Below are 11864 nucleotides of genomic sequence, written 5' to 3' on the forward strand. Positions count from 1 at the left end.
TCCAGCGGGCAAGTGGGGGGCTCGCTCGCTCTGCACAGAGCGGGGCGCAGACTGACGTGCTCGTGACTGCTTGCAGATCATCCGTGACCTCAAGACGACCCCGTTCGGCGTCATCCTGTTCGGCCACTCAAAGACCAAGAACCTCTTGACGACTCGCGCGAAGGAGCAGGCGCAGGAGCGCGACGAGAAGTTCGATCGGCAGCAGGACCCGTACCGACACTGCTACGAGCTGCTTCCGCTCACCAAGACGATGGACCAGTCGCTCGTCGACCGCATTGACGACGCCGTCGCGGGCGAAGGTCCTGCAGGAGACGGTGCGCTTGCATTTCTTTCCAGTGCCTTTGCAGAGGCTCGAACAACGCATGGATCACTGTAGCAGGAAATCACTCGAACTGACCCGCCCTTCCTTCGACTGGCAGCTTTCACCGCCATCATCCTCGCAATCGAAACGCTCGATGCCGACACCTCGATCAAGTCGTATAGCAAGGAGATCTGCGTCATCACGGACGGCGAGTCGCCCATCAACTGGGACGGAATCAAGAGTGCCGCCAAGCAGATGAACAGCAAAAACATCAGCTTGAGCGTCATGTGCGTCTGGCCGATCGCCGGTCCTCCCCATACGTGCCTTGTTCACCTGCAGTCTTGCACAGCGGCATGGACTTTGACGACGAAGATCTCGGCTACGAAGAAGAGGCAAAGTCCGACATCAAGGCGAGTACTATTCCGCCAGCACAGCCGCCATTCTGCTGACTTCGCTCGGTTATATAGAGGGAGAACGAGCGGCAGTTCGCGCAGCTGGTCGAGCTTCTCGAGCAGTACTCGATAATTGCCAACGCCCGCCTCGCGCTCGCGGCGATCACGACGCCGCAAGTCAAGACGGTCAACTCTCGCGCTGACCGCATGCGCCTCACTTTCGGCAATCCGGCAAAGCACCCTGAAAGCTCCTTGAGCATCTGGGTCGACGTCAAGAAGGCCGTGGTCGCGGCGGCAGCACCGACGATGAAGCAGATGAGCTTGCGCGGATTCGAGCGCGCCGGCCCTGGACAACGCGGCGGAGCCTTCAGCCAGAGCCAGGGCTTCCTCTCCCAAAGTCAGACGACCTCGCAGCAGCAACAGCAGCGTGGTATCAAGCGCGGGGCCGAAGCGTTGAAGGATGACGACGACGAGGATGAGGAGGCCAAGGAGGCGATCAGGCTGAAGGAGCGCGAGGCGGCTCAGGCTACGCGCGAGCATCAGGCACAGGCTCCGGTCGGCGATGGCGTCTCGCTCGGCAGACTTGGCGTAACGCTCGACTCGGCGCTCGAGCGGGCGGGCCTGCGAGCGGGTGACGGAGAGGATGCCGACCTCGCCACGCACGGCGTGACGCGCGAACGCAGGTTCTACTATCGCCCAGCTCCCAAGCCGCTGGACGAACAACCTGGAGCGAGCAGCCGGCAACCTCGAGACAGCGACGACGAGAGCTCGAAGGAGGACGACGACCAGGACGACCGCATGGTGGAGGACGAAGCGCAGCTGACGGCCGCCTACCACTACGGCGGCTCTTTGGTCGATGTCGGCGAGCTCGAGGACGATGCCGGCTTGCTCTCCGGTCTCGAGACCGGCATGGAGATCATCAGCTTCATGAAGGAGTCCGACGTAAGTCTTTTCCCCATTCATTCATCAAGGGACCTCTTTCGCATTGACCAATTTCTGACGCTGCAGCTTCGCTACGACTACCGAATGGGCGACGTCTTCTACGTGACAGCCAGTCGCGGCCAGCTCGGCTCGGAGAAGCTCTTCTCGGCTCTCGTCAATGCCATGGACGAGCGCTCGACGATGGCCGTCGTTCGCTTCGTCAAGAAGGGCTATACGCGCAATGGGCTTTTCCGCATGCCCGATCCCCAGGTTGGTGTCCTCTACCCGAAGATCAACGAAGAAGGCGTCGAGTACTGTACCTGGGTTCGCGTGAGTCCGTTGCAGCTATCACTCCTGCATATGGTGCTGATCGTCGTCGCCTGTACAGTTCCCGTTCGCCGAGGATCTGCGCCAGTTCCAGCTCGGTTCGCTCGAGCGCCTTTTCAATCGGAAGGGCAAGCGTGTGCACGACAACAAGCTGCTGCCGACTGAGGAAATGGACGACGCGATGGACGACTTCGTTGACGCGATGGATCTGACCGAGGCGGGACCTCCGGACGAGGAAGGGTGCGTTCTCGCTCACGCCTCACACGAATCTGCAGCGTCCATCGACTCAGTCATAACCGTGGCGCAGCAATCCGACGGAGTTCTTCAGCGTCGAGGACTCGTTCTCGCCGGCGATTCACAATATTCAGAACACGCTCGTCTTTCGTCTCTCCAACCCTGACGGCGATCTCCCACCCGTGCCCCCCGTCCTGACGAAGTACATGGACCCGCCTGCGTCGCTGGCCGCACAGTCGGAGGAGGCGGCGCAGAAGGTCCTCCGCGCATTTGACATCCGCCGTGGTCCGCTTCTCTCCCTCTGTGCGTCGTATCAGGGCGCCTACTGACCCGAGGACCCGTTTCGAAGTCCCGCCCAAGCCCAAGAAGATCAACAAGCGCAACCAGAATTACGCGCAGCCCGACCTCGAGGATGAGATCGAGCTCGACGCCATCTTCGGCACGCAAGCGGCTGGCGCCGTCGAGAAGGTCGAAGCCAAGACGGCTCCGGCGGTACACCCGCCCACGCAGACGCCGTCTCCCATCAAACCGTCGGCGCACGAACGTGCTGCTGCGCTTGGACACGACGATGTTGTTCTTGCCGATGCCGACAAGTCGGATACGACTGCGGCAGATGTTGCGGCTGCAATTAACGACGAAGGTGACGACGACGTCGAGCCCGACACGGATGACGCGGCCGAGCCGGATACGGAGGACGAGGCGGACGAAGACGCCGTGCTCGTCAAGGTGCCGCCGTCGATGATCGAGAAGGACATCCAGCAGAACATGTCGCAGGCCAAGCAGTTTGTCGAGACGAGCTTCAGCACCAGCCGCTACAGCATGGCGACCGACGAGATCAAGGCGGCGCGCAACTCGGCGCAGAAGGTGCGTGGGTGGTCGGTCACTCGTCCCTTACTCTGTGCTAACCCACATACAAGCAGCACAACGTCGCGAACGCGTTCAACTCGTCGCTCAAATCGCTCGTGACGTCTCTTCGTGGCAACGCGATGAAGCGCGACTACCTTGCGCACCTGCGCGAGGCGGGTCTCGGTCTCATCGTTGGCGGCGAGATCTCGCAGGCAGACGCGGACGCCTTCCTCGAGGCGCTCGACACTTGAGGGTGAGAAGCCCGCAAGGCTTTTGCAGTGCTTTCGGAAGTTTGTACACTCTGTGCATGTTGTTTCGCAATTCCACAACGTCCGATCCATTTTTAAGCGCATGTATCGCTACGAGGACGTCGACAATGCAGTTGAAGGACGCAGCTGGGCGTGGCACGCGCTCCGAGGGACTGCTCGTCTTTAAAGTACGAATCTGCGGTCGGCTTTTCCGGAAGCCCTGGAGTAATCTTGACTAGCGTTGCAGTCGTAGTGTGCAGACGTCTACCAATACCCTTTGCCGCCCTTGTCGAGGAGGACCTCCTGCCGCAAGATGACCTTCGGTTGCGGAGCCTCTCCCGTCTGAACGAACTTCAGAGGCGCCGCGGCGAGGTCGAAGGACGCCCACAACCCACTGTACTGCTCGAAGAACCTGCGATACTTCCACTGGTCGGCTGCGAGCGGCGGGCTGAGCGCCTCTGGGTCGAGCTCGAGGAGGCTGACGAGCGCGTCACCGTCGTGACGCAGACCATTGCGTTCGCTCGAAATAGATGACCATGCGTCCGATGAATTCTCGGCCCAACGCGAGGCGGCGGGCTTGTGCGAGAGCACGAGTGGGCAGTACTTCTGGTCGAACTTGCGATGCGCAGGCGGGAGGATGTGCAGGCCGAAGGGCTCAAGGATCGGCTTCAATGCACCGATGCTGACCTGACGGACATTGTGGTCACAAGGTCAGTGTCGGATGGACTGCTAAGGGAGCGAAGCGGATGCAACTGACCTCGCGCAAGCCCTCCTGAGCAAGGACGGCGTACTTTTTGAAGCACTGGGCGCACAGCGATTCCTCGTACGGGTTCTCCTCCTCGGGATCGGGATCCTCAAGCTCTGCCCTGTCCTGTAAGAACGCCTCGACGGTCCACGCGGACTTGCGGTAGTTGTCGTCCTCATTGCCGATTTCGATCCGGTGCATACGGATGGGACAGCCGGACCAAGCGAGGTCCCTGCCTATGCCACAGAACTCCGACTTCGTCCCCCTGCAATCCCACATCGGCCTGAAAGCCTGCTCGCACGCCTCTGCGAAGGCGTCCCGACGGACCTCAACTGCGACAAACAACCACGATTCCGTCGACGCCTGACCAGCTGCGCCGCCCTCGACGCTCGTCTGCAGCGCGGCAAGCCTGGTCTGCGTCGCCTTTTCGGCCCGAAGCAGGAGCGCGAGCGCAGCGGGCGAGACGACGACTCCCTGCGCGACAGTCGATTGTGCTGTCGCCTTGGGTTGCGGAGGGCCGTAGTATCGAGGCATGCGAGCGGAGCCGAGGTAGTCGTCGAAGCGAGAGCAAGCAGCTCGGAGCGGCTCCCAGCGAAAACTTCGACACTTGCGGGGGACGTCCGAAATTCTCTGAGCTGGGCTGAGTTGAGCGTGAAAACGGTGGGGGGGCAACATTGGACAACTATGCACATTCTGGTCTTTATGCACATTCTGGTCTTTGCTGATGCTCTACAGCTTGGCTTTGATCTGGCGCAGCACGTCCGCCTTGCGCTGCTTCTCTAGTTCGCGCAGCTCGACGCGGCGAATCTTGCCTGAGACCGTCTTCGGCAGATCCTTCACGAACTCGAGCTCGCGCGGCACCTTGTATGGGGCGGTGTCGCGCTTGAATGAGTTCTGCAGCGCGAACCCACGTGTCAGGTCACGGAACAAGAGGCCCGAAGCGTAGCCAAGGGGCGGACCTGGATGTCAAGGACAAGATCCTTCTCCTCCTGTGAGCCTGGCTTGACCTTGTCTCGGTATTCCTCAGCAAGTATGATGAAAGCCTTGACAACCTCGCCGCGCTGCAAGTCCGGAGAGCCGACGGCCGCTGATTCGGCGACGGCAGGATGCAGCTGCAGGGAGCGGCGCACGACTCGTTTCAGCTCTTGGCCTGCGCTCCCATGCCCATGCACTTTTGAAAACAAGAAACACCGCAAGACTTACCTTGAGTGCGCTTTCCACCTCAAACGGCCCCACCCTATACCCGCTTGTCGTGATGACCTGGTGTCGGGCGGAGAGCATCAGCCAGCGGCTCCTGGATGCATGGCACGGAGCGAAAAACGCACGTCGTCATCACGTCCGACGAACCAGAAGTAGCCGTCGCCGTCCCGCAGTCCTCGGTCGCCAGTGCAGTACCACGTCTTGCCGCCATGCGATTTCTCGCGCTTGTCGATCTTGCCATTCTTGACGTATCCTGTCATTGGGGATCGCTTCCGTCAGCTTGAACAGCACTTTACAAGCAGAAGGAGAAACGCGGCTCACCCTTGAAGATCCAGCAGGCCCCGCCGCCTTCGTCCGTCCGGATGGCGATCTCGCCTTCCTGCCCGACGCCAAGCTCTTCGCCATCCTGACCGATAATGCCCATCTGGAAGAACGGTCCTGGCTTGCCCATGCTGCCTTCGCGGACCTAGTGGGGTCCGTAACAGGCAAGAGTCAGCCAGCTGAGCGGGACCTTCGCAAGCGGTGAGGACGGACCTGCACGCCCTCCCAATTCCCGACGCAGATGACCGTCTCGCTCTGCCCGTATCCGTCCTTGACCTCGAGGCCGCCCGTGAGCTCGCGGAACTCCTTGATGACCGAGGCGTTCAGCGGTTCTCCGGCACCAACGCAGTGCGACAGCGCTTGTGGCGGGTTCTTGCGGTAGTACGACTTGGCAGACGAGGTGACGAGCGAGCGGTAGATGGTCGGCGGGCAGCAGAGCGTCTCGATTGGGTACTTGTGAAGGGCGTCGATCAGCTGCGTTGGAGTAAAAGTGCCCGGCGGAGGGGGTTGGACGAAATACGTCGCGCCCATATTGAAGCAGCCGATCGAGCCATAGCTCGCCTTGGCCCAGCCTTGACACGCATCTCTGTCAGTCTTGCGGTGTGGAAAAGGGCTGCGGAGGACGTACCGAGGTCGGCCATGCAGAGGAACAGCTTGCCCGGCTTGAGGCGGTACCACAGGCCGGAAATGGTATGGCCCAACAGATGCTCCGCTTCGAGGAGTACCATCTTTGGCGACCCGGTCGTCCCGCTCGTGCTGTAGAGCGGCAAGGTGAGCAAGAGCGGAAAGTACCGGCCGGCGGAAGGGGAACTCACAAAAACAGGATCGCAAGATCCGTCTTCTGGTGCGGCACCTCGCACTTCGTTCCCACGGGAACTTTCTCGACAGCCTGCTGGAAGTCGACGCGCCCCTGCCCCAGCTTGTCCCCGTTTGTCCGCACCTGGAACACGCGTTCCACTCCGACGCTCTTCTGGATCTCCTCGAAGCGCCCGCACGACTCTGCATCGCCGACGAACGCCTTGGCGTTTGCGACGCCTGCGCGGAACTGCAGGTCCTTGGCGACGAGGAGCGAGGTGCCGGGGACGGGGACGGCGCCGATGCGCATGAGGCCGAAGATTGCGGGCCAGAACTCGACGACGCGCGGCAGCTGGAGGAGGACGCTGCATCGGAAGACGCAGTCAGTCACGCAGTCTTGCAGAAGCTGATCGGAGTGCGAAGCACCGGTCGCCCTTCTTGAGCCCCGCCTCCTCGAAGACCTTTGCCGCGCGGTGGCTCAGCTCGGCCAGCTCGGCGTACGACACGACACGCTCGCGGGCAAAGTCGTGCGAGACCCAGTGGATGGCCGGCTGGTTGGGCTGCTTCTTTGCCCAAGCGTCGACGACGTGAGAGGGGAAAGAGAAGTCGGACGGGCAGGGGATGCCCCGCCCGTAGTCCTGCAGTATGCGATCGTAGTGGAACTCGCTTTGCGCCATAGCGTCGCAATGCACGAGAAAGCAGAGAGGCGCGGCAAAGCAAGCAACAGCGCGAATCCCTCGGCTGTGGGGACGACGAGGTGGGGAAAAGAGGCCGGACCCGAGGGACGAAAAGGGGGCAGCCAATCTCCGTCAACGTTGCTCATGTCTATGCCTTGAGCTCCTCCTTGAACGCGGCCCACTCGTCCGCTGCCACCCCGACATCGTCGTGCGACCACTCGCCGTCCTGCTTTGCCTCGGCGACGACGTTCTGCACCTTATCCTTCTCCTCGCGGCTCAGTCCGCCGTCGGTCCCCTTAGTCCGCTCGACCGTGTTGACGAGGAAGCGCAGGCCCTTGTCGCGGAAGTCGCGGTCGATTGCTTGCTGCTCGCCCGTCGCGCCCGTCGGCACGGCAGTCGAGGGGGAGAGCGAGTCGATGAGGGTCGGCAGGGTCGAGGCGGTGCGGAGGGACGAGAGGAGAGAAGAGGGGTCGGGCGACTGGGTGACGATTTGCGAAAGGAGGAATGCAGTCTTGGCGCGCATCTTGAGGGACGGATCTGCCGAATGACCGGTGTGAGCCGGAGACGGCGGATTCGTCCAAATGTGAGACGTACCTTGCAGCGTCTGCGTCAGTGTCTGCCATCCACCGAGCTCCGAGAACCGCTGCACTGCTGCGTCCCAGTGCTTGAGCGCCGACGACAGCGCATACAGAGCCTTTGCCCGCGTTTCAGACGATGCTGAGCTCGAGGAGACGATGCTGGAAATGGTGGGAAGCGGGTCGTGGTCGAGGAACTGCGCAGAGACCATCAGTATGGAGCAAAGGAACGAAGAAGGAGTGAGTGACGCACTGCCTTCTGCGACTTGGGGTTGTTCTGGGCGAGGAAAGATGAGCCGACGGTTCCGAGGCCTGAGGTGGACGACGCAAGCGTACCTGCACCGCCGTTCCGCACACCCAGCATGCGTACATGACCGTCTCGTCGTCGTCAGATGTCAGATGCTTGATAATCGGGTCCCACAAGCCCATGTTTTGCAGGTCTGCACAGACAGATGGTCAGCTCATGGCACTCCTCGCTCCCGCGCGACAGTCACGGCACACCATTCGCATTGTCGAGATCCTGGATGAGCTGTGAGAGGAACAAGAATGAGCATGACGAAGACGCATGGAGCAAACAAGCAAGTAACGCACCATCTCGAGATCCTCCCACGCGCGGTAGCGGTCCTCCGGCGTGATGTCGGCGCTGTTCTTGACCTCGCCGGTCCCGTCGCGGTCGACCCAGTGCCCCTCGATGACGAGCATGCACTCGCGCATCTTTTCGGCGTCCGACTGGCCCATCATGGCCTTGAGGATCTCGGGGTTGAGGTCGGGGCGCTTGCCCGCCTTGATGTCCTCAGCGGTCTGGCGGAGGGTGCCTGGCTGGGCATTCTCGATGCCCCAGCGCAAGAGCGACTGGCTCGGATCCTGAGCGCGCGGCATGACGGTCGAGACGAGGGAGGGAAGAAAGTGGCGGTGAAGGGCGAGAGACGGGCGATGCGGGAGTAGCGGAGCTGCTTGGTCGTGGTCGCGGTAACACGAGTCTACAAGTGCACGTCTGCCTTGACTGAGCAGCAAAGTGGAGAGTAAGAACGAAATCACGAAAGGCTTCCGCTCGCCGCTTCGTTTGGTGGCTTCCATCGCCGTCTGTCCGCTTCCATCCCGCGATCGGACGGAGACCAGTGCCGGACAGACCGCAGAGCTGCCTGAACGCCATCCGAGACGCGTCTTGAGGGCCCGGCTTTCCTCGCTCTGGCGATTACGCTCGGCTGCACAGCCATCCTCATCAGTCCGCAACGCACCGAGCCTCCTTCTCTGATCCGTGCGATGAGTGGTACGTGCAGACAGGAGGCTTGCGACTCGATGTGGACACAAACTGAGCAGCCTTCCCACAGACGACGAGCCCGCACCTCCCCCCACCGACCCGGGCGACCCGCGAGATGATGCTGTCTTGCCGCCGTGGATTTGGCTGACGCTGTGCACCGTCTCGCTATTGTGCTTGCTCTTCATCTCGTTCCGCCGCGCAAAGAGCCTCGAGCTGTACGAACGCGCCAAGGACTAGTTCGTCTCACTTTCAAGGCGGAACCTCGGTCTACGTCCGCTGGCTGACGATTTCGCACTCTCACAGCTTGCGAGAGAAGCTTTCTTTCCTCCCGCTTCATCGCGGCGTTCGCCTCTCGGAGCACGACCTCGAAGCGAGCCTCGCATCTCCTACGTTCCATTCGCGGCCGCGACCTCGCACTCGCCCCTCGCAGGACGATATCTCCGAGACGCACTCGGGCGACGAAGACGACGAGGAAGAGGAAGAGTTCGCTCGGTCATCCCCGTCCCCGTCCTTCCCGTCTCGCCGCGCCTACACCCTCGACACGCGTCACGCCCAGTCGCTCGCCGCCTCCGCTTATTCGGCGCTGCAGCGCGGCGGAGAAGCGCTCGGGTGGGGCACGGAGCGTGGGATGCGTGCGCTGCGAGGTGAAGGCGAGAAGCGCGATGGGATCGCAAGGGCATTCTGGGGATTGAGGAAGGGCGAGCGTGCCGGTGGGATCAGACTGGGCGGGGCAGACGGTGGCAGCAGCCTGGGCAGCGAGAGGCTCGCGAGCTCTGCGCGGGATGCAGGACGGAGTGCGCACGGGCGCACAGACTTGACGGGCAGCCGGGCCATCTTCGATGTCGGAGACGACGCAGAGGCAGGAGACGCTGTCGAGCTTCCGCACAACTTCCAGCCTCGAGATCAGCGCGGGGCGGAACAGTAGCGTCAGTGATCGGTGATCCGTACTCTTGTAGTGCAGGTGTATCGAATAGCGATCCTAGTTGACTCCGAGTGAAGAACCGTCCGTATCGCTCTCGCTGTCCTCCTCCCGCACATAGTAGCGGTACCTCGGCCCAATCTTCCGCCTGTCTCCCTCGTCGTCGATCTCCCACTCCGTCTCGTCTTCCGCAGCCCCGACATGCTCCCACGACTCGCTCCCTCCCTCGCTCGCGCTGCTCCGCCGCCTGACAGCGTCCGCGTCCTCTTCCGCATGAGCTGCAGTAGCCCACCGCGGACGAATCTCGAACCCTTCGCTCCCGCGTCGGATGCGCACCGCGCGCCGCGGGTCGAGATCCTCCTCTCCCTGCTCCTCCTCGGCCGCTTCGTCGGCCTCCACGTCCTCTGCATCGGCTGAGGCACCCGCTGCAGCCAGCGCTTCGCGCGTGCGTCTCGCTGCCAGGACATGCAGGGGAATGTCGTCCTCGTCGTCCTCGTCGTCCCGCTCATTCGAGACCGAGCTCTCGCTCGCCCCGCTCGTGTGGTCCTCGTCGTCCTGGTACGGCGCCCTCCTCCGTGCCGTTGGACGCAAGCGAGTGCTGCCTGCACCGCCAGGAACGAGACTGGGATTCAGGCCTGAACCGTATGTGAAGGCTTGATCGGGCGGCGGCGGCGGCCGGGCTTTGCGTCGTCGCTGCTGCTGATAGGATGGGAGCGTGTCGCGCGGGGGCCAAGACAGCTGGTCTTTCGGTTCTGCGCAACGCATCGTCATCGCAAGTCAGCGATCTGTCCTCCACAAAAGGGCTCCTCTTTTCGCTGTTGAGGCGGGAAATTCAGAGAGAAGCGCGTCGACGCTTGGTGCACTCCCTACGACGGCAGCCGAGCCCGTGCTAGAAGGCGTGCGACAGATGCTCGCACATCTGTCCCACCGGATTCGCTGGGAAGGAGACTCACCCGTTCCAACGGCAACAGGATACGACAAGCCATCGCCTCGTGCGCGTTGCGGCCAGCACCATAGCAGGGGGTTGGAACCGAGAACGGCGCGGACGTTTGAGAGGTAGCCCAGGTGGTACGGGTAGCGGTACTGCAAGAGAAGCGCATGAGCTTCATTCAAGCTTCGGCGACCCCTTGTGGTGGGAAGAGGGCAGGACGCACCTCGCGGATCTTTCCGCGCCGCATGAGCGACGCCGCCTTGTCCTTCTCCCATCCCTCGATGGTTGTCGTGTTGACAAGGAGGGACCAGAGGTGGTACAGCGAGAAGACGCCGACGGCGATGATGACGGGGACGCAAGCCGTGTAGTTGAGGATAAGCATGACGATCTGGAACGTTGAAGGCGTGATGAAGAAGTCGAGCGAGTGGAACGCGTGCGTCGAGATCATCCAAAGGTGATATGCGCAGGCGATGTCAACAAAGAAGAGGAAGCGGACGAAGTGGCCATAGTTGTGGTGCCCGACACAGTTGTTCACCCATGGACCTGAAGGACACCAAACTGAGCGGATCCGTAAAGAGGTTCAGGCATCGGACGAAATGCACAGTGATGGTCCATCTTCAGCACGCAGCGCTTGCACTGCCGGCAATGATGCGCTCGTGGCGGTTTGTAAGCTGACAGCCAGACAGGTGAGCGACCATGTCTGCGTAAGAACGGGAAAAGAGACCAGCGAAGGCGCACCTCGACAAGTTCGACAGAAACGTGGCCCGCCCGTCTGCTTCTTGACCTCCATCTCCCCGGTTTCCAGTTGCCGCCAGTCCGGTTCCTGTCCGTCCTCGCTGTCAGCCGATACACCCTCATTCTTGCGGAAGATGGCAGACGCACCCATCCCTCCGGAACGCGCCCCGGGTCCGTTCCGACCGTGAGCGCATAATTGACGAGCAGCAGCACGAGCAGCGCGTTGAAGGGGACGAGAACCTTCCAGAGGTCGCGGTTCGTCCAGTCCCACCGGTACGACGGGAGGACGACACAGAGTTGCGACGAGTAGCCGATGAAGCAGATGAGCGAGAGCGTGCCGCCGACCCAGACGCGTCCGAGCAGCTTGCCCATCTGCGCCGTGGAAGATCTCGCAGCTGTGACGCGCGCCTTTTCTGCTCGTCGACGGTCGTCGCCG

The 11864-nt window shown here is 62.0% G+C and overlaps 6 protein-coding genes across 6 annotated transcripts; 2 read left to right on the forward strand and 4 right to left on the reverse strand.

Moving 5' to 3' along the window:
- Positions 1-76: 76 nt before the first annotated feature.
- Positions 77-3272, forward strand: JCM10292_002859 (uncharacterized protein; the record flags this gene model as incomplete). Its single annotated transcript, XM_076650596.1, has 9 exons — positions 77-314; positions 420-588; positions 651-711; positions 769-1635; positions 1702-1944; positions 2003-2181; positions 2249-2460; positions 2525-3039; positions 3096-3272. Coding segments are annotated over 9 exons (2661 nt in total), but the record flags the coding sequence as incomplete, so codon positions are not given.
- A 261-nt stretch (positions 3273-3533) lies between these two features.
- On the reverse strand, positions 3534-4548 carry JCM10292_002860 (uncharacterized protein; the record flags this gene model as incomplete). The annotated part of the gene is made up of 2 exons (XM_076650597.1): positions 3534-3956; positions 4027-4548. The coding sequence occupies 2 exons, from the start codon at positions 4546-4548 to the stop codon at positions 3534-3536; spliced, it is 945 nt and encodes a 314-aa protein (XP_076503783.1).
- A 195-nt stretch (positions 4549-4743) lies between these two features.
- Positions 4744-7007, reverse strand: JCM10292_002861 (uncharacterized protein; the record flags this gene model as incomplete). Its single annotated transcript, XM_076650598.1, has 9 exons — positions 4744-4908; positions 4974-5126; positions 5218-5274; positions 5340-5467; positions 5536-5680; positions 5749-6107; positions 6164-6291; positions 6351-6695; positions 6757-7007. The coding sequence occupies 9 exons, from the start codon at positions 7005-7007 to the stop codon at positions 4744-4746; spliced, it is 1731 nt and encodes a 576-aa protein (XP_076503784.1).
- Positions 7008-7155: 148 nt separating this feature from the next.
- On the reverse strand, positions 7156-8461 carry FES1 (Hsp70 nucleotide exchange factor FES1; the record flags this gene model as incomplete). The annotated part of the gene is made up of 6 exons (XM_076650599.1): positions 7156-7544; positions 7602-7779; positions 7836-7859; positions 7919-8022; positions 8084-8111; positions 8174-8461. 6 exons carry the CDS (start codon positions 8459-8461, stop codon positions 7156-7158), a joined length of 1011 nt encoding a protein of 336 aa, XP_076503785.1.
- A 384-nt stretch (positions 8462-8845) lies between these two features.
- On the forward strand, positions 8846-9768 carry JCM10292_002863 (uncharacterized protein; the record flags this gene model as incomplete). Its single annotated transcript, XM_076650600.1, has 3 exons — positions 8846-8852; positions 8914-9079; positions 9147-9768. 3 exons carry the CDS (start codon positions 8846-8848, stop codon positions 9766-9768), a joined length of 795 nt encoding a protein of 264 aa, XP_076503786.1.
- A 54-nt stretch (positions 9769-9822) lies between these two features.
- Positions 9823-11800, reverse strand: JCM10292_002864 (DHHC family palmitoyltransferase; the record flags this gene model as incomplete). Its single annotated transcript, XM_076650601.1, has 6 exons — positions 9823-10514; positions 10716-10845; positions 10917-11236; positions 11296-11364; positions 11432-11516; positions 11576-11800. 6 exons carry the CDS (start codon positions 11798-11800, stop codon positions 9823-9825), a joined length of 1521 nt encoding a protein of 506 aa, XP_076503787.1.
- Positions 11801-11864: the final 64 nt, after the last annotated feature.

This window comes from Rhodotorula paludigena, assembly GCF_050403205.1.
Source record: "Rhodotorula paludigena JCM10292 DNA, Rt_paludigena_JCM10292v1_ctg38, whole genome shotgun sequence".
Taxonomy (NCBI): domain Eukaryota; kingdom Fungi; phylum Basidiomycota; class Microbotryomycetes; order Sporidiobolales; family Sporidiobolaceae; genus Rhodotorula; species Rhodotorula paludigena.